This window comes from Oreochromis aureus, linkage group 3 (assembly GCF_013358895.1).
Source record: "Oreochromis aureus strain Israel breed Guangdong linkage group 3, ZZ_aureus, whole genome shotgun sequence".
In the NCBI taxonomy this organism is placed as follows: Eukaryota; Metazoa; Chordata; class Actinopteri; order Cichliformes; family Cichlidae; genus Oreochromis; species Oreochromis aureus.
Genome location: NC_052944.1, coordinates 32,512,980 through 32,533,539, shown reverse-complemented (window position 1 = coordinate 32,533,539; position 20,560 = coordinate 32,512,980). Strand labels below are relative to the sequence as shown.

Here is a 20,560-nt window from a genome sequence, read left to right as displayed (position 1 = left end):
ATGAAGCGAAAGCCGAGATGTCATCATATTTTCTAGTCTTTGGCTTGGAAGGAAGTTGGTTTGGAAACATATTTGGCGATGCTTCATCTTCTGCTTTGCGTTTGTGTGGGACCCCCATCAAAAACCTGTCCTGGCATGTTTACACACCTTTCCTTGTGTTCAAAGGAGTTTGCAAAGAAAAGCGTCTGGACTTCTTTAAGTTGCTTGAAGACGTTTCACCTCTCATCCGAGAAGCTTCTTCAGTTCTAAGGTCAAATGGCCGAGAGTCCCAGATTTAAACCCAGTGGGAGTATCCCCCCAAGGAGGGACAAAGGACCCTTTGTCCCTCCTTGGGGGGACAAAGACTGGAAAGTCAATGTGAAAGTCAAGGATGGAAAGTCAATAAAGAAACACATGAGGTAATAAACTGAAACCATATGAATGAATGATGAATATGAATGATATTGCTGATAGACTATTTGATGTTTCAGTCATTACTTTCAATGAAACATGATGAACAGCGTTTTATTTTCTAAGTATCTTTACAGCATGTACTAAAATTCTTTATTATTTTGTCTTCTTCTGTCATGCCGCCAGTGTTTGCTTAGAGTACAGTACATTGACAATTACAAATATTAACACACTGAGTATGAAACAGCATGCATGTATGCAAAATATGTGAAACTGAAGCATTTCAGAAATAAGATTTTTGTATGTCTCTGAAAAAAACAATAACAATTTATCGGTCAACATTTATACTCCCCTGATGGACATTTGTTTTGTAATTTTAGCTGAAAATATAACAAAATTAGAATAATATCATCTTTCAGCAACCATTCAAATTTCTCCTCTAATCCAAATGGTTAAGCACTAAGGCAGTGTGAAGAGCACGTGGTAAAATCAGACAGAGCTGGTTGTTTCTGCTCGTCTTCAGACAGGAGTACCATGTTAGTAGTACTGTGCTAACTATATGCATTTATACTTATTTGTACACAAATAATGCCCAAAGAGCAACATGTAGTAAAATGCTTGGGTCCAAGCTGCGGACAGGCTGCAGACGTAGCCGTGCCATTTCAGGGGGGACTACCAGGACCCTTACTGGATTCTGGGTGGGAATCCAACTCGTGACTCCCACTCCAAAGGTGTGTAGTCTCAGGCTCAAACACATATATACATATAGATATAGATATAGATATATCCATTATATACTAGAGTTTAAGCTTAGACAATGGCAACTACACTGAAATTGTTTTCCTAGTAAATGTGTTATTATTTCCTCAATACTCTTCTGTTGAGTTTAACTAATACAGACTGATAACAGCTGGAGAAAAGATTTAAAAAAAAGTTTATTAGTCTGTTAATAGTTAACATGTGAATGCTTTACAGCATAAAAGCAGGTAGATCAATCACATTAAGCAGATCTCTGCAGGGTGTGTGACACTGAATCAACTTGAAAGATGGATTTGGACATTATATGCTATATTGTGCTGTTCTGTGGCTTGAGTTTAGCCCACAGTCATAATAATGCTACTGAAACAAAGTCATGCAATCCTGACATGTGCAAATTCCTGGCAGACTTTGGGGACATAATGGAAAAAGTGAACTGTATGGAAGCTAAGCTGAAGGAAAGTGAAACCAGGCTGAAGGACACTGAAATGAGCCTAAAGGAGACCGTAACCCAGCTGAAACAGGACAGTGAGACAAAGCTGAACCACACTGCAAACAGGCTGAAGGAGAGTGAAAACCAGATTTTGGAACTGCAACACAAAGGTACATCAAGGGCAATTGTATTGATTAATCTAAACACCTTTTTTTCAAAATTATCTTTGGTTGAAACCTCAGTTTGATAAGATAAGATAAGATAAAACAAAACTTTATTAATCCCTCGGGTGGTTTCCTCTGGGAAATTCGGTTTCCAAAAGCACAGCACCGACAGAAGTTACAGAACTTGAGCAGAATATTATATATATACACATATATAAATACAGAGACATATATAAATAAAATATACGAAAGGGATAAATAGAATAAATAGGAATAAGGAAATAGAATGCAAGGCAAGTAGAATAAATAGGAATAACAATACAAGGGAAATTGCACATTTCAAATATTGAAGTCTATTGCACCGTTGACTATTAACAAAAAGTATTGCATAAAAGGTATTGCACAGTGAAGTGAAGAGGCACTACAGTTTAGTTGTTCCCCCCTCCTTTGTCCTCCTGTTTCCCCCTCCCTCTCCCCTCCAGAGAGGAGTTAAACAGTCTGATGGCGTGTGGGACAAAGGAGTTTTTAAGTCTGTTGGTTCTTGTCTTTGGGAGAAGCAACCTGTCACTGAACAGACTCCTCTGGTTGTTTATGGCCGTGTGCAGAGGATGCCCAGGATTGTCCATAATGTCCAGCAATGACTGAAACTTACGTAATCATCAAGGAATAATGTGAAAAAGACAGAAGCTGCATGTAAATGTGTTTACTGCCAGAGAGTAATAAAGGTACAATTTCGAACTGCAACTTCAGCAGTGGACAGGGGAAAGGACTGGACTGACAATGACTCAAAAAGTCCAAAAAAAAATCCCTGAAAGATCTTTACAAAACCTGGAAAACTACTGTCCAAGTAATACAATTTGAAATTCTAGCTGTTTAGAAGTAAAATGCAAAGAAATGAGCTTTGTCTCAAGGCTTTGGCATAGTTTTGTTCATTTACAGCAATGCAAATGTAGAGTTGGAAACAGAATAACTGCATTCTCAAGATACTCTCCTGAGGTCCAAAGCTGCAAGTTTAAATCACTTTAAAGAATCTCAAACTTTCTCCAGCACAGTTAAGTTCTGATGATCAGAAAATGATTTTTTTTCTTTGTCTGTTTCAGATTTATCATTATGCTTACTTACCCAGTACTATACAAAGGTACTTCAAAATGCACCAATGAAATTAAGTTGGATTTTATGCATATACAAAGGATGCTGTCTTTGCAGCTGTCAGTACATTTTTTGTACTTCTACCTTGCCAATAAACAATAAAATGTAATTTTAAAAATCTGATCTGATTTTTAAGATCAAGTGAGATGAATTTCACTGCTCTGTGTCTTGACCAGTCATGCCTTTCTGATGTGTCACGTCATAAGAGAGTTGGTTGTCATGAGAAACTGAACTGAGCAACTGAAATCTTTTGAAAATGGTTTCAAGAAAAGTTGTTTTTTGAGAAAGACCAGATATAATCAGTGTAATAATAGGACTGGGAGATCGAACAGGTGGACACTTCAGGTTCTGTAAAACAGACACACAGTTACTATATAGAAGAATTCAATTCAATTCAATTCAATTTTATTTATATAGCGCCAAATCACAACAAAAGTCGCCTCAAGGCGCTTTATATTGTACAGTAGATAGCACAATAATAAATACAGAGAAAAACCCAACAATCATATGACCCCCTATGAGCAAGCACTTTGGCGACAGTGGGAAGGAAAAACTCCCTTTTAACAGGAAGAAACCTCCGGCAGAACCAGGCTCAGGGAGGGGCGGCCATCTGCTGCGACCGGTTGGGGTGAAAGAAGGAAAACAGGATGAAAGACATGCTGTGGAAGAGAGACAGAGGTTAATAACAGATATGATTCGATGCAGAGAGGTCTATTAGCACATAGTGAGTGAGAAAGGTGACTGGAAGGAAAAACTCAATGCATCATGGGAATCCCCGGCAGCCACGTCTATAGCAGCATAACTAAGGGAGGATTCAGGGTCACCTGGTCCAGCCCTAACTATATGCTTTAGCAAAAAGGAAAGTTTTAAGCCTAATCTTGAAAGTAGAGATAGTGTCTGTCTCCGAATCCAAACTGGAAGTTGGTTCCACAGAAGAGGGGCCTGAAAACTGAAGGCTCTGCCTCACATTCTACTTTTAAATACTCTAGGAACAACAAGTAGGCCTGCAGTGCAAGAGCGAAGTGCTCTAATAGGGTGATATGGTACTACAAGGTCATTAAGATAAGATGGGGCCTGATTATTTAAGACCTTGTATGTGAGGAGCAGGATTTTGAATTCAATTCTGGATTTAACAGGAAGCCAATGAAGGGAAGCCAAAACAGGAGAAATATGCTCTCTCTTTCTAGTCCCTGTCAGTACCCTTGCTGCAGCATTTTGGATTAGCTGAAGGCTTTTCAGCGAGTTTTAGGACATCCTGATAATAAAGAATTACAGTAGTCCAGCCTGGAAGTAATAAATGCATGAACTAGTTTTTCAGCATCACTCTGAGACAGGATATTTCTAATTTTAGAGATGTTGTTAAAATGGAAGAAAGCAGTCTTACATATTTGTTTAATATGTGCGTTGAAGGACATGTCCTGGTCAAAAATGACTCAAGGTTCCTCACAGCATTACTGGAGGCCAAGGTAATGCCATCCAGAGTAAGAATCTGCTTAGATACCATATTTCTAAGATTTTCAGGGCCGAGTACAATAACCTCAGTTTTATCTGAATTAAGAAGCAGAAAGTTAGCGGCCATCCAGGTCTTTATGTCTTTAAGACATTCCTGCAGTTTAACTAATTGGTGTGTGTTACCTGGCTTCATGGATAGATAGAGCTGCGTGTCATCTGCATAGCAGTGAAAATTTATGCTATGTCTTCTAATGATGCTGCCTAAGGAAGCATGTATAATGTAAATAGAATTGGTCCTAGCACTGAACCCTGTGGAACTCCATAATTGACCTTAGTGTGTGAAGAGGACTCTCCATTTACTTGTACAAATTGGAGTCTATTAGATAGATATGATACAAACCACTGCAGTGCAGTACCTGTAATACCTACAGCATGTTCTAATCGCTCTAATAGGATATTATGGTCAACAGTATCAAACGCAGCACTGAGGTCTAGCAGGACAAGCACAGAGATGAGTCCACTGTCAGAGGCCATAAGAAGATCATTTGTAACCTTCACTAAAGCTGTTTCTGTGCTGTGATGAGCTCTGAAACCTGACTGAAACTCTTCAAATAAGCCATTCCTCTGCAGATGATCTGTTAGCTGTTTGACAACTACTCTTTCAAGGATTTTTGATATGAAAGGAAGGTTGGAGATTGGCCTATAATTAGCTAAGACAGCTGGGTCTAGAGATGGCTTTTTAAGTAAAGGTTTAACTACAGCCACCTTGAAGGCCTGTGGTACATAGCCGATTATTAGAGATAGGTTGATCATATTTAAGATTGAAGCATTAATTAATGGCAGGACTTCTTTGAGCAGTTTTGTAGGAATGGGGTCTAAAAGACACGTTGATGGTTTGGAGGAATTAATTATTGAAGTTAACTCAGAAAGATCAATTGGAGAAAAAGAGTCTAACTTAACATTGATGGTACTAAGAGTAGCTGTAGATAATGTTACATCTGTGGGATGATTATTGGTAATTTTTCTCTAATGATAAAAATTTTATTTGTGAAGAAGTTCATGAAGTCATTACTAGTTAACGTTAAAGGGATTGTTGGCTCAGTAGAGCTCTGACTTTTTGTCAGCCTGGCTACAGTGCTGAAGAGAAACCTGGGGTTATTCTTATTTTCTTCAATCAGTGACGAATAGTAAGATGTTCTGGCTTTATGGAGGGCTTTCTTATAAAGCAGCAAACTATTTCTCCAGGCTAAATGATGATCCTCTAAATTTGTGACACGCCATTTCCTCTCCAGCTTACGAGTTATCTGCTTTAGGCTACGTGTTTGAGAATTATACCACGGAGTCAGGTACTTCTGATTTGAGGCCTTAGTTTTCACAGGAGCTACAGTATCCAGAGTCGCACGTAGTGAGGAGGTAAAATTATTAACAAGATAATCGACCTCTGTTGGAGTAGCGTTCAGATAGCTGCTCTGCTCTATGTTGGTACAGGGCATTGAAGATGATAACAGTGGGTGGATTATATTCTTAAACTTAGTTACAGCACTTTCGGAAAGACATCTACTTTGATAAAGTCTACTCTCCGCTGCTGTGTAATCAATTATTGTAAATGTAAATGTTATCAGGAAATGATCAGACAGCAGAGGGTTTTCAGGAAACACTGTTAAATGTTCAGTTTCTATGCCATACGTTAAAACAAGATCTAGAGTGTGATTAAAGTGGTGGGTGGGTTCTTTTACATTTTGAGAGAAGCCAATTGAGTCTAATAACAGATTAAATGCGATGTTGAGGCTGTCATTTTAGCATCTACATGGATGTTAAAATCACCCACAATAATTATTTTATCTGAGCTGAGCACTAAATCAGATAAAAAGTCTGAGAAATCAGAGAGAAACTCTGTGTAAGGCCCAGGTGGACGATAGATGATAACAAGTAAGACTGGTTTCTGAGTTTTACAGCTGGGGTGGACGAGGCTAAGCATCAGGCTTTCAAATGAATTAAAAGTCTGTCTTGGTCTTTCGTTAATTAATAGGCTGGTGTGAAAAATTGCTGCCACACCGCCCCTCGGCCTGTGCTTCGAGGTTTCTGGTAGTTAGAATGACTCGGGGTGTTGATTCATTTAAACTAACATACTCATCCTGCTGCAACCAGGTTTCTGTAAGGCAGAGTAAATCGATTTGTTGATCAATTATTAAGTCATGTACTAACAGAGACTTGGAGGAGAGAGACCTAATATTTAATAATCCACATTTCACTGTTTTACTCTTTGGTTCAGATGTGGATACTGTATTGTTCTTTCTTTGTGATTTTTATGTTTAAGTTGTTTATTGCTGGTTTTGGTTTGTTTTTGTCTTTTTGGGAGCTGACACAGTCTCAATGGAGATGGGTTTTTGGGGGTAGCAGGAGGAGAGAAGCTGCAGAGAGGCGTGTAAGACTGCAACTCTGCTTCCTGGTCCCAACTCTGGATAGTCATATTTTGGGGGTTTAATAAATTTGTCCATATTTCTAGAAATGAGAGCTGCTCCATCCAAAGTGGGATGGATGCCGTCTCCTAACAAGACCAGGTTTCCTCCAGAAGGTTTGCCAATTATCTATGAAGCCCACATCGTTTCTGGGACACCACTCAGACAGCCAGCAATTTAAGGAGAACATGCGGCTAAACATGTCACTCCTGGTCTGATTGGGAGAGGGACCAGAGAAAACTACAGAGTCCAACATTGTTTTGGCAAAGTTACACACCGATTCAATATTGATTTTAGTGACCTCCGATTGGCGTAACCGGGTGTCATTACTGCCGACGTGAATTATGATCTTACTGTATTTACGTTTACCCTTAGCCAGCAGTTTTAAATTTCCTTCAATGTCGCCTGCTCTGGCCCCTGGAAGGCAATTGACTATGGTTGCCGGTGTCTCTAGCTTCACATGTCTGAGAACAGAATCACCAATTACCAGAGTTTGTTGACCCCGGCGGGTGTGTCGCCGAGTGGGGAAAAACGGTTAGACACATGAACAGGTTGGTGGTGTACCTGGGGCTTCAGTTTAAGACTATGCTTCCTCCTCACCGTCACCCAGCCGCCTCTTTCCCCAGCTGCTTGGGGTCTGCCGGGAACAGCTAGCGGGGCCACGCTATCTTCGGCTGCACCAGCTACAGGGGCCTGGCTAGCTACGGGTGAATGAAGGGTGCGAAGCCGAGTCTCCAATTCAGTAATCCTGGCCTCCAGAGCTGCAAATATACTACATTTGTTACAGGTATCATTACTGCTAAACATCTGACACAATGAGCAGGAAAGTGCAGGAGGGACAGGTGAAGTAGCCATGGTGCTAACGAGTCGGCTACGAGCTAAGCTAAGCTAGCGAAACAGTAAAGAGACAGTGAGTGAATACTTTGGCTATAAATTAGGTAGTGAGTACACAGAAAGGGTGATTCAGATGAAGCACGTTAAGATTATACTATGAAAAAGGGATGTATCAAAAGATTTAAATTAAATTGCTAAGCAGAAAAGCTACTCAGAAACACCACTGTGTTTGAGCAGGAACAGGAAGTGATACTCTACCACAAAGCGAGCGAACACCAAGTGACAGCGCCAGAATGAGATATTAGTCCCTACCAAGAATTCACAGGTATGACTGATTAGAAGGTATCAGTGAATGGACTAGTTAGGTTTAATGAAATTACAAGTGTGTTGAAGGATATTATTGATATGATATTGTAACTATTGCAACTTTTAATAACAATGACCAACAGCCTTGTGTTACTTACAGTGCTTGTTTTTGTTGTGTGGTTTTTTTTGTGTGTTTTTCTTATGTTTGGCTCAGGGTGATGGTATGGCAGAAAATAGTTGTGCAAACATTCTAAAAGAGTTTGATGCCATAAGGCAAAAACTCAGAGATCAAATACTGAAATACCAAGATACTCTGTCTTTTTTTGACAAGTCATAATTCACAAAACTGCAGGAGACATAAGACGAAATACATGTTTTTGTGAGGAGACAATCATGGATTTACTTTACACAAATGTATTATATTCTTTTCATGATTTGTTTTCCACAGAAGCAACCAAGATAATATTCAGTGCAACGTTAAGAGGCAGTGGACATACTGGACCTTTCAACACAGACACAATCCTAGTCTACAAACGAGTAATTACCAATATTGGCAATGCCTACAGTCCAGTAACAGGTAAGCGTTATGGAGCATTTTTTTTTTTTTTTTTTTTACACAAAGCAAAATAACTCATGCAATCAGTTTATTACATTTTACAAAGCAGTTTACAAACCAGACAGTTGTGACATATTTATTTGGTTGAAGGACAATAAAAAGAAAATAAAATACTGCACAAATGATCCCCAGTTTGAGTTTTCAGATTATTTTTAATGTGACCACTGCTCTTCTACTCTTCAGGTGTCTTTACAGCACCCATTGCAGGTGTTTATTACTTTACCCTCTTCTATCATGCTGGAGGAAGTCATACACAATACCTGTTTCTCCATAAAAACAGTGAAGTGATGGTGATGACAAATGATCACGTGACACACAGCGAAGTAGCTGATAATGGAGGCAACGCGGTGTAGTGGATTTTTGTATGACATGTATACTTATATATCTAATGGGGTGGATTTGTACCTATATATCTATCTGAATATATATGTTCTAACTTTCATGTGGAGTTTTAGGCACGCGGTAACACACACACAAACACACACACACACAATAAACGTTACATGGTAGCAGAGATACTGAAAACAACATAATGAGATCACTGTCATGTACACACACACACTATAAACCTACACTGGAGTGTTTATTTTTATGTAATGCATTTGACTCATATATTTGATGTAGTTAGGCCAAGTATTATTCACATTAATATCATAAGATTATCATAAAAACTATGCTATTTGCTGTACTAATGTGTGACCTTTGACCATGTTGTGACCTATTGTCAGAGGGTAAAGCAAAGGGTTAACCTAGGGGTGTCACTTTGGACCGGGCGCTCAGCCAGCGCCAGGTGTGAACTCTGGCCGGTATTTGACCCTGCACCTGCTGTTCCTGGGTGTGTGGGAAAGTTACCCAGCAGCAGGGGGCGGGGATACTGGTCCCTATATTAGGGGACCAGAGGACAGCCCCAGGGCTCCTTTCCTCCTGCTGCTGCTACCTGTCCGTCTCTGTGTTGCTCTGCTGTCTGTGCTTAAGGCTGTACACCCCGGGGTTTTGCTTTGCTTGCTTTCTGCTTTGTAATTTTCTTGCTAAATGTCTGTATGTATTTTTCCTGCTGTTCATATGATTCAGTGTATTAAACTCTGTTCCAAGAATTCTACTCTTTTACAGAGCATCTTTTTGAGTGTCTTGGTTTTAATTGGATTTGGATCTCCACATCGTTGGTGGAAGAAGGTTATCAGAATGGCTTCAAAATTTGCGACCACAGCGGTGTTCCTGGAGCTGCAGCAAGGGGACAAAGTGTATGTGCGCATGGGTAAACTCTCACATGTTTGGGCATCCGAAAGCCAAACAACCTTCAGTGGTTTTTTGGTCACTCAAATGTGAGAAACAGCAAACATACATACAAGATAACAATAACAGGGTGAAGTTAAGGCATTTTTCATATACTCACCTATGTAAAAGGCACTAAAACAATGAAAACCTTTTCCACATGTCAAAACATGCAAAGTTATTCAATCACTTCAGCTCTGTGATTAGCAACCAATACTGTAAATGTTATTTGTATAAATGAAGATTGTGAGAAGACTCAGTAAGTATGATATTCACTGCCTTGGTCACAGTGTGGGTGAAAAAAGACAGAACAGCAGCTGTGCTTGATGTTGGTATCAAAGCACGTGTGCTGTGTAGAGATATGAGATGGTATCTTTAGGGAATAAGTCACAGTCCCTCTGTGTGTTTAGTCTGTTTCTATGTTTGGTTAGCAGGTCCAAATGTGATACTGACCTCTTCTGGTTGTTTCTGTGTACTATGTAGAAATGTCAAAAGAGTTGTAATTGATTTCAATTCAATGACCAACATAGATTCTAATGAGCCTCGGAGCTGGCTGCAGTATAGCATCACAACAGCACAGAACACAACATCCAGAACTTTGATTATTGGATATTGGCTATTTTTTCACTCATTTTTAGTCCAATCTTTGTACCTGACCATTTTCAGAAGAATGTGTTTTTGTTTGTTTGTTTGTTTGTTTGTTTGTTTGTTTGTTTGTTTGTTTGTTTAAGCCACTTTGTCAAGGTCAACAGGACCCAAACGCAGGACTCGTACATGGAATGAGAACTTAAAGCGGCAGCTTTTATTGCTGGGAAGACTTTGCATAGAAAATAAACTCTTAAAAACAAACCAAAACCTTGAACATGGAAACAGACTAAACTGGAAACTAGAAAATAAAACAACACAAACTGGGAAAGCAAACCAGGAACTGAGAACTAGAACTAAGCCAGGACCACAAAGGGAGAAAACAGAGCACGGTGAGGGTACAACGCAACAATGGACAAAGAAAAACACAGGGCTTAAATACACAAGCAGGACAACGAGAGGATGGGGAAAAGGTAGGAACACAGCTGGGACAAGTCAGACCTAACAAAGCAAGGGGAAGCAACTAGACACACTGCACACAGGACAACGGCAAGGGAGACTTAGGCTGTATCCCAATTCAGGGTCTGCAGCCTTGGAGGATGCTGCCTTCGTGGTCTACGTGGGCCGCATCCTCGAAGACCGAGAAGGCCGGAACTGCGAGGCTTGTGAAATAAGACGGTCTAGCCTCGGTCGCGCTGCTCAGATTGCTCATTGTTTGACAGAAATGAAGGAGAAAACTTTTTTTTTTTCATCTGTTTGTTTTTATATGAGCTTTGTTTGATTTGATAAGTATCTTAGGCTGAGACCACAGGACTGTAAAAACATTTTGGGCTTCATTTCTGTACTGAACAGTAATTTTAAGATTATGTAGTAAATAACAATTAGCTAATGTTGTTCATGAGACTAAAGTCATCTCACTTTGGTAATGTAAATATAATATGGCCAATATTAAAGGGACATTATTACTGAAATGCTCTCACACACACACTACTCCAATTTTGTCGCTCACACACACTACTGAAACACTATCACACACACACACTACTGCAATTTTGTCTCTCACACACACTACTGAAACACTATCAAACACACAACACTGCAATTTTGTCTCTCACACACACTACTGAAATGCTCTCTCACACACACACTACTCCAATTTTGTCTCTCACACACAATACTGAAATGCTGTCATATACACTAATGAAACACTCTGACATACACTAATGAAACACTCTGACATACACTAATGAAACACTCGGACATACACTACTGAAGTGCTCTCACACACACTAATGAAACACTCTCACACACACTAATGAAACACTCTGACATACACTACTGAAGTGCTCTCACACACACTAATGAAACACTCTCACACACACTACTGAAATTTTGTCTCTCCCACACACTACTGAAATGCCCTCACACACACTACTGAAATGCTCTCACACACACACTACTGAAATGCTCTCACACACACAGTACTGAAATTTTGTCTCTCCCACACACTACTGAAATGCCCTCACACACACTACTGAAATGCCCTCACACACACTACTGAAATGCTCTCACACACACACTACTGAAACACTGTTACACACACTACTGAAATGCTCTCACACACACTACTGAAATGCTCTCACACACACACTACTGAAATGCTCTCACACACACACTACTGAAATGCTCTCACACACACTACTGAAATGCTCTCACACACATTACTGAAATGCTCTCACACACACACTACTGAAATGCTCTCGCACACACTACTGAAATGCTCTCACACACGCACTACTGAAATGCTCTCACACACACACTACTCCAATTTTGTCGCTCACACACACTACTGAAACACTATCACACACACACTACTGCAATTTTGTCTCTCGCACACACTACTGAAATGCTCTCTCACACACACACACTACTCCAATTTTGTCTCTCACACACACTACTGAAATGCTGTCATATACACTAATGAAACACTCTGACATACACTACTGAAATTTTGTCTCTCCCACACACTACTGAAATGCCCTCACACACACTACTGAAATGCCCTCACACACACTACTGAAATGCTCTCACACACACACTACTGAAATGCCCTCACACACACTACTGAAATGCCCTCACACACACTACTGAAATGCCCTCACACACACTACTGAAACACTGTCACACACACTAGTGAAATGCTCTCACACTACTGAAATGCTCTCACACACACACTACTGACATGCACTCACACACACTACTGAAATGCTCTCACACACACTACTGAAATGCTCTCACATATACTACTGAAATGCTCTCACACACACTACTGAAATGCTCTCACACACACTACTGAAACGCTCTCACATATACTACTGAAATGCTCTCACACACACACTACTGAAATGCTCTCACATATACTACTGAAACGCTCTCATATATATTACTGAAATGCTCTCACATATACTACTGAAACGCTCTCACATATACTACTGAAATGCTCTCACACACACTACTGAAATGCTCTCACACACACTACTGAAACGCTCTCACATATACTACTGAAATGCTCTCATATATACTACTGAAACGCTCTCACATATACTACTGAAATGCTCTCACACACACTACTGAAATGCTCTCACACACACTACTGAAACGCTCTCACATATACTACTGAAACGCTCTCACACATACTACTGAAACGCTCTCACACACACTACTGAAACGCTCTCACGTATACTACTGAAATGCTCTCACACACACTATTGAAACGCTCTCACATATACTACTGAAATGCTCTCACACACACTACTGAAACGCTCTCACATATACTACTGAAATGCTCTCACACACACTACTGAAATGCTCTCACACACACTACTGAAATGCTCTCACATATACTACTGAAATGCTCTCACATATACTACTGAAATGCTCTCACACACACTACTGAAACACTCTCACATATACTACTGAAATGCTCTCACACACACTACTGAAATGCTCTCAGATATACTACTGAAACGCTCTCACATATACTACTGAAACGCTCTCACACACACTACTGAAATGCTCTCACATATACTACTGAAATGCTCTCACACACACTACTGAAATGCTCTCACACACACTACTGAAATGCTCTCACACACACTACTGAAACGCTCTCACACACACACACTACTGAAACTGTCTCACACACACACACTACTGAAATTTTGTCTCTCACATACACTACTGAAACACTCTCACACACTCTACTGAAATGCTCTCACATACACTACTGAAACACTCTCACATACTCTACTGAAATGCTCTCACACACACTACTGAAATGCTCTCACACACACTACTGAAATGCTCTCACATATACTACTGAAATGCTCTCACATATACTACTGAAATGCTCTCACACACACTACTGAAATGCTCTCACATATACTACTGAATCGCTCTCACATATACTACTGAAATGCTCTCACATATACTACTGAAACGCTCTCACATATACTACTGAAACGCTCTCACATATACTACTGAAATGCTCTCACATATACTACTGAAATGCTCTCACACACACTACTGAAATGCTCTCACACACACTACTGAAACGCTCTCACATATACTACTGAAATGCTCTCACATATACTACTGAAACGCTCTCACATATACTACTGAAATGCTCTCACACACACTACTGAAATGCTCTCACACACACTACTGAAACGCTCTCACATATACTACTGAAACGCTCTCACACACACTACTGAAACGCTCACGTATACTACTGAAATGCTCTCACACACACTACTGAAACGCTCTCACATACACTACTGAAATGCTCTCACATGTACTACTGAAATGCTCTCACATATACTACTGAAACGCTCTCACATATACTACTGAAACGCTCTCACATATACTACTGAAACGCTCTCACATATACTACTGAAATGCTCTCACACACACTACTGAAATGCTCTCACATAAACTACTGAAACGCTCTCACATATACTACTGAAATGCTCTCACACACACTACTGAAATGCTCTCACACACACTACTGAAACGCTCTCACATATACTACTGAAACGCTCTCACACATACTACTGAAACGCTCTCACACACACTACTGAAACGCTCTCACGTATACTACTGAAATGCTCTCACACACACTACTGAAACGCTCTCACATATACTACTGAAATGCTCTCACACACACTACTGAAACGCTCTCACATATATTACTGAAATGCTCTCACACACACTACTGAAATGCTCTCACACACACTACTGAAACGCTCTCACATATACTACTGAAATGCTCTCACACACACTACTGAAACACTCTCACATATACTACTGAAATGCTCTCACATATACTACTGAAATGCTCTCACACACACTACTGAAACACTCTCACATATACTACTGAAATGCTCTCACACACACTACTGAAACGCTCTCACATATACTACTGAAACGCTCTCACATATACTACTGAAACGCTCTCACACACACTACTGAAACGCTCTCACATATACTACTGAAATGCTCTCACACACACTACTGAAATGCTCTCACACACACTACTGAAATGCTCTCACACACACTACTGAAACGCTCTCACACACACACACTACTGAAACGGTCTCACACACACACACTACTGAAATTTTGTCTCTCACATAAACTACTGAAACGCTCTCACACACACTACTGAAACGTTCTCACATATACTACTGAAATGCTCTCAGACACACTACTGAAACGCTCTCACACACATTACTGAAATGCTCTCACATATACTACTGAAATGCTCTCACACACACTACTGAAACGCTCTCACATATACTACTGAAATGCTCTCACACACACTACTGAAATGCTCTCACACACACTACTGAAACGCTCTCACATATACTACTGAAATGCTCTCACATATACTACTGAAATGCTCTCACACACACTACTGAAACACTCTCACATATACTACTGAAATGCTCTCACACACACTACTGAAACGCTCTCACATATACTACTGAAATGCTCTCACATATACTACTGAAAAGCTCTCACACACACTACTGAAACGCTCTCACATATACTACTGAAATGCTCTCACACACACTACTGAAATGCTCTCACACACACTACTGAAATGTTCTCACACACACTACTGAAACGCTCTCACACACACACACTACTGAAACGGTCTCACACACACACACTACTGAAATTTTGTCTCTCACATACACTACTGAAACACTCTCACATACTCTACTGAAATGTTCTCACATACACTACTGAAACACTCTCACATACTCTACTGAAATGCTCTCACACACACACTACTGTAATTTTGTCTCTCTCACACACTACTGAAACGCTCACACACACACCACTGAAACGCTCTCACACATACACTACTGTAATTTTGTCTCTCTCACACACTACTGAAACGCTCACACATACACTACTAAAATTTTATCTCTCACGCACACTACAGAAACGCTCTCATATACACTCCTGAAATGCTCTCACATATACTACTGAAATGCTCTCACACACTCTACTGCAACGCTCTCACACACACTACTGAAATTTTATCTCTCACACACACTACTGAAACTACTGTTGGAGGTTAGAGTGAGACAGTTCAACTGCCAGAGTGGGAGAAGGGGAAAAATTCAACTTAACATCTTCTTTTTAACCTGCTGCTGTGTCCACACTGTTTGGTCTACAGTCACCATTTTAGCATCAAAACGTAGCCATTGTTGCCCTCTTTCATCCAGTGTTATTGTTATTGTAATGTTGATGTTGTAATGTTGATTATGTTATGATGTTGTAGATGTTATGGTTCTTTCATTAATGTCATCAATGCACAGCGTCCTCCATTAAACTCTTCCATAGACTCCAATTTTAAAATGGATCCCAAAATTCTTCTGAAAATCAGAAGTATAGGCTGTTGTTACACTGTCACTACTAGGGCTGCCACGATTAGTCGACTAGTCATGATTATGTCGACTATCAAAATCGTTGACGACAAATTTAATAGTCGACGCGTCGTTTGAAGTTTTGTAAGATCCCAAAAGACGCAGGAATAAGTAGTAGGATTTAAGAGTGTAATAACAGACTGAAACAGAAGAGGGCAGCACTGCATGTACAAGGATGCCAGCTGCCGTTAAACCCCGAAGAAGAAGAAGCGGTGTCCAGTATCGTAGCTGTGTCCAAATTCAGGAACTGCATCCTCCTGTTCCCTCATTTGTAGGCCAAATACGTTACAGCGACACAACGAAGACTGTCCAAATTCGAAGACTCCAACAAGTCACTTAGATAACTTAAAAATGTTATTATTTGGCTTTTTTCAGTATATTATTTGTTCCTGAGTAAATTGGTTTGGCTGAGATTAAAGTTATAATTTTTACACAGGTGAATAAACGTCAAGCAGACAACTGATTAGTGTAAGTGTGAGATGCTCGAGAATATACTCTGGTGTCCTGTTATATTTTTGATAGCAAGGAGCAGACGGCTGCGTTTATTAAACTCCACCGAAAAAATCTGCAAATTTCATTAAAATTTAATAAACTATCATCTTGTCTTTATTTTTAGTTAGCACATAACTTAAACACTTAAAGCTCTAAGCTAATGATAGTTAGATACGAGGAGATGCATGCTGGTGCAATAAGCTGTACATTTTACGTCCAATGGATGCATGATCTGATTAGTCGACTAATCACAAAAATAATCGGTGACTAGTCGACTAACAAAATAATCGTTTGTGGCAGCCCTAGTCACTACGTCCATATAATAAACTCCACAGGCATGAAAACTGAGAATTCTGTAGACTGGACATTGTTGGTGCTCACGGTGAAAGAATTTTGTCAATACAAGTTGTAGTTTTTTCTTTTCTTGGGAAGCATTTGTTTCGGGGTCACTTTTCTGTTTATTTAAAACATTAGAAGAGAGGCGCATGTCTGTGTGTGTGTCTGTGTGTGTGTGTTTGCAGTCGCTAGGGTAACCAGGCTCACACCTGTCTACTTAACGAGCTCTGTCTGTCACTCTAAAATTCATCTTAAAAACTTCTATTTCAACTGCTGCTGTGTCCACAGTGTTTGCTCTGCAGCCATCATTTTACCCTCAAAACGTAGCCATTGTTTTCCATTTCAAACACGTTCAGCTATTTTTAAACTTCTTCTTCTGTGTGAATGTCAGCTTTCAAAAGTTCTGCACTTTTGTTTTCAGGTGAAAAATTCTGTATTTTCCAGCTCATTTAATATTTTTAACTTAACATTCAGCAATTATTTCATTTCAGCTCAAAACATTCAGTTATCAGCATCCACACTGCAGTTTCTTCAGAAAATGCATTTTCTAGTTTATTTTTGCTGTTTTCTGTTATTCTATTGTTTTTAACTTATTTTCTGTACAGCACTTTGGTCCTGTGCTGGGTATTTTTAAGTGCTTTATAAATAAAATAGGATTGGATTGGATTATAACAACCCTAAACAACAAACAGAACATTTTTCTCAAAATAGAAGAAAAATGGTCTCTGTTCAAGCTGTTTCGCCACCAGTATAACCCACTGGAATCATGTCTAGTAGATAGTTTACATTTTAGCTGTTTGTTTTGGCTGCTAAAATACCGTGCTTGCTCTTTATTAAGGAAAACAGTTTGTTGATATAACTAAAAGTTCAATGTCACTGAACATGATAAAAGACTCTGACACAGATAGAAACTAAAGTTTACCCAGTTGCTGTAGCACATCATTTAGTTTTGCATAGAAATATTATTCACTCTTGACAACATGGAAATCCAAATCACATTATTGTCCACAGAAATCCATATGCTTTCATTTTTTGCTTTTTGTAATTATATGGTGTCATGTTGAAATTTTACAAAAACCTGCTCTGTTGCACATTTGTAGTTTCATACAGTGACAGGGATAATAATAATTAACAGCTAATCATTAATAGCATAAATGCAGCCATGTGAATTATTGATAATCAGAGATGAAGGGAGTGAGTAACACAGAATCAAGTGTATAAAGAAGAATTTTGCTTTTTTATTTTGTTTGTTTATTTCTCATTTCTGTGACCCGAGTTCAGCCTTTAATTTTAAACAAAATGCATCTGAAACACACAGATCAGTAGAAACAGACTGTTGTGTCTCAGAGCAACAATGTTTTAACTATGAACTCAGTGCAAGACAATAAAGTGCACACACACATACACACTACATATGATTTGTCTTCAGTGGACAGAGTGTCTGATGATTTTTGGCCAATATGTGGAAGAAGAAGCCCAGGCTGTGTGTCATCTGATACATTGTCAAAAACAAAGTATTTTCTAGGAGCTGATTCTGTCGCTCTTCATGAAATCGTCAACCTCACTAAACATAGAGTCTGCAAGTCCCACTACTACATGTTTAAACTAATAGCTGTACTTTCTACTTCTTACATGTTCAAAACAGACTTTCAGTTTAACACATTTGAAGGCAGTTATTTCACGTCACTGAAAAACTTCATACATCAAACTGATTTGAGCCTGAACAGTAACACATGAGAGTCAATCCTATGACGTTGCAGTCCCGGTGCTTCTGCATCTAGCTAGAAATACTGAAGCAGTGCAAGAATAAAGGGAGTAACTTTTTGTTAAGTGGCAGGTCATTTCAAATGCAACGTTTCAAAGAACTCCAAAAACAACAGCAAAACACAAACTGTTTGTGTGCAGCATGTTGCTAGTTAAAGTTTCAGCTGCTTTGCTTCACAGGAAGATTAAAAAAAAGAACTTCACTCAGAGATGGAGAAAGATTTAAAAAAAAGACGGGACAGGAAAGGAAGAAGAGGGGTTATATTTAAAAATAAGAACTGCTCAGTGGCATTTGATTAACTGGAAATTAGCTCCTTACAAGTTTTTAAATCAGACATTGGGTCTGTACATGTGACATATTTTTTTCATATTATGAAACATTCTGCAAAACAAACTAAGGCACGTAACTGTGTCATCTAAAGGTTGCATGAGACTACTGCTGTACTGTGTTGGATTTAAAGTAAAGAACAGTGTAGGTCACAGAGTAGCAGAGATATATTTGAAATTAAGCTGATGATACATAGAATCATTCACTAAAAGATTGAACTTTAAAATAACCCCCAATTCTGATTAAATAACATGAAAAACTATATCTAATGCACCATTTATATTTTTTATGTTGTTTATTTTAGCTATAATATTTGGTGTGTTGATACAACATAGAGTTCATGGCCCCATGACACCAACTGTTACTGTGACAATTTTTCTTAACACAAAATTTATTTTTTTCATTTAGTATTGACTCTTGCCAACGACAGAAAATCTATAATGATGCCATATATTAGTATTAGTGCAAATCCACAGAAATTAATATTAGAGAAAGAAAGCCTATGTAGTATAAAAGTAACGGTAATGGTCATGCTACAATTATAATAGTTAATGCTGTTATTAGTACATTTGTTACTCCAGCGGTCCCCAACCCCCGGGCTGTGAGTCATTTGGTACAGGTGTGAAATATATGGTTTTCAGGGTTTTTATTTTTAATTCGGTTTCCCTGGGTCTTTTCCTCTGTGTTATCAATAAATGTTTTGGTTTTTTGGGGGGTCCCGGACCGCAAAGAAAAAATAAATAACTTTACATTTTTTCCGTTTTATTTATTATCCGACTCTGAACAGTGTTTCGGGTGTCATTGTCCCCCATTACTCCCAGGTGGGACTGTCTAGTTGCAGAGAAACAAGCACAGGGCTGTCACTGATTTAGCGTTATGGTGAATTTTGTATTTTCATGTACTTTATATTTGTTTTGTAGTTGTGTGTCTTATTTTGAAATAAATATTTATGCATTACTATAGCGACCAGAGAGCATTAAGGGGCACAGAGGAGGCTGTTACTCTCAGTGTTGTTGGTGCATTTCAGGACACTGCTAATAAATTTACACAATTACACAGTGAATTCATGTTTATCAATACCACAGTTTTTGTCTTGGTTGTATCATTTTATTTTGTTGTACTCTTTATCCCTGAAACCTTAAAGGCCGGTCCGTGAAAATATTGTCTGACATTAAACCGGTCCGTGACGCAAAAAAAGGTTGAGGACTGCTGTGTTACTCTTTCT

At 39.2% G+C, this 20,560-nt stretch overlaps 1 protein-coding gene across 1 annotated transcript; it reads left to right on the top strand.

The window, feature by feature from the left end:
- Nucleotides 1-1,436: 1,436 nt before the first annotated feature.
- Nucleotides 1,437-9,885, top strand: LOC116315748 (complement C1q-like protein 2). The gene is made up of 5 exons (XM_039600189.1): nucleotides 1,437-1,618; nucleotides 1,706-1,749; nucleotides 8,392-8,520; nucleotides 8,743-8,906; nucleotides 9,733-9,885. Exons 1-5 carry the CDS (start codon nucleotides 1,437-1,439, stop codon nucleotides 9,883-9,885), a joined length of 672 nt encoding a protein of 223 aa, XP_039456123.1.
- Nucleotides 9,886-20,560: the final 10,675 nt, after the last annotated feature.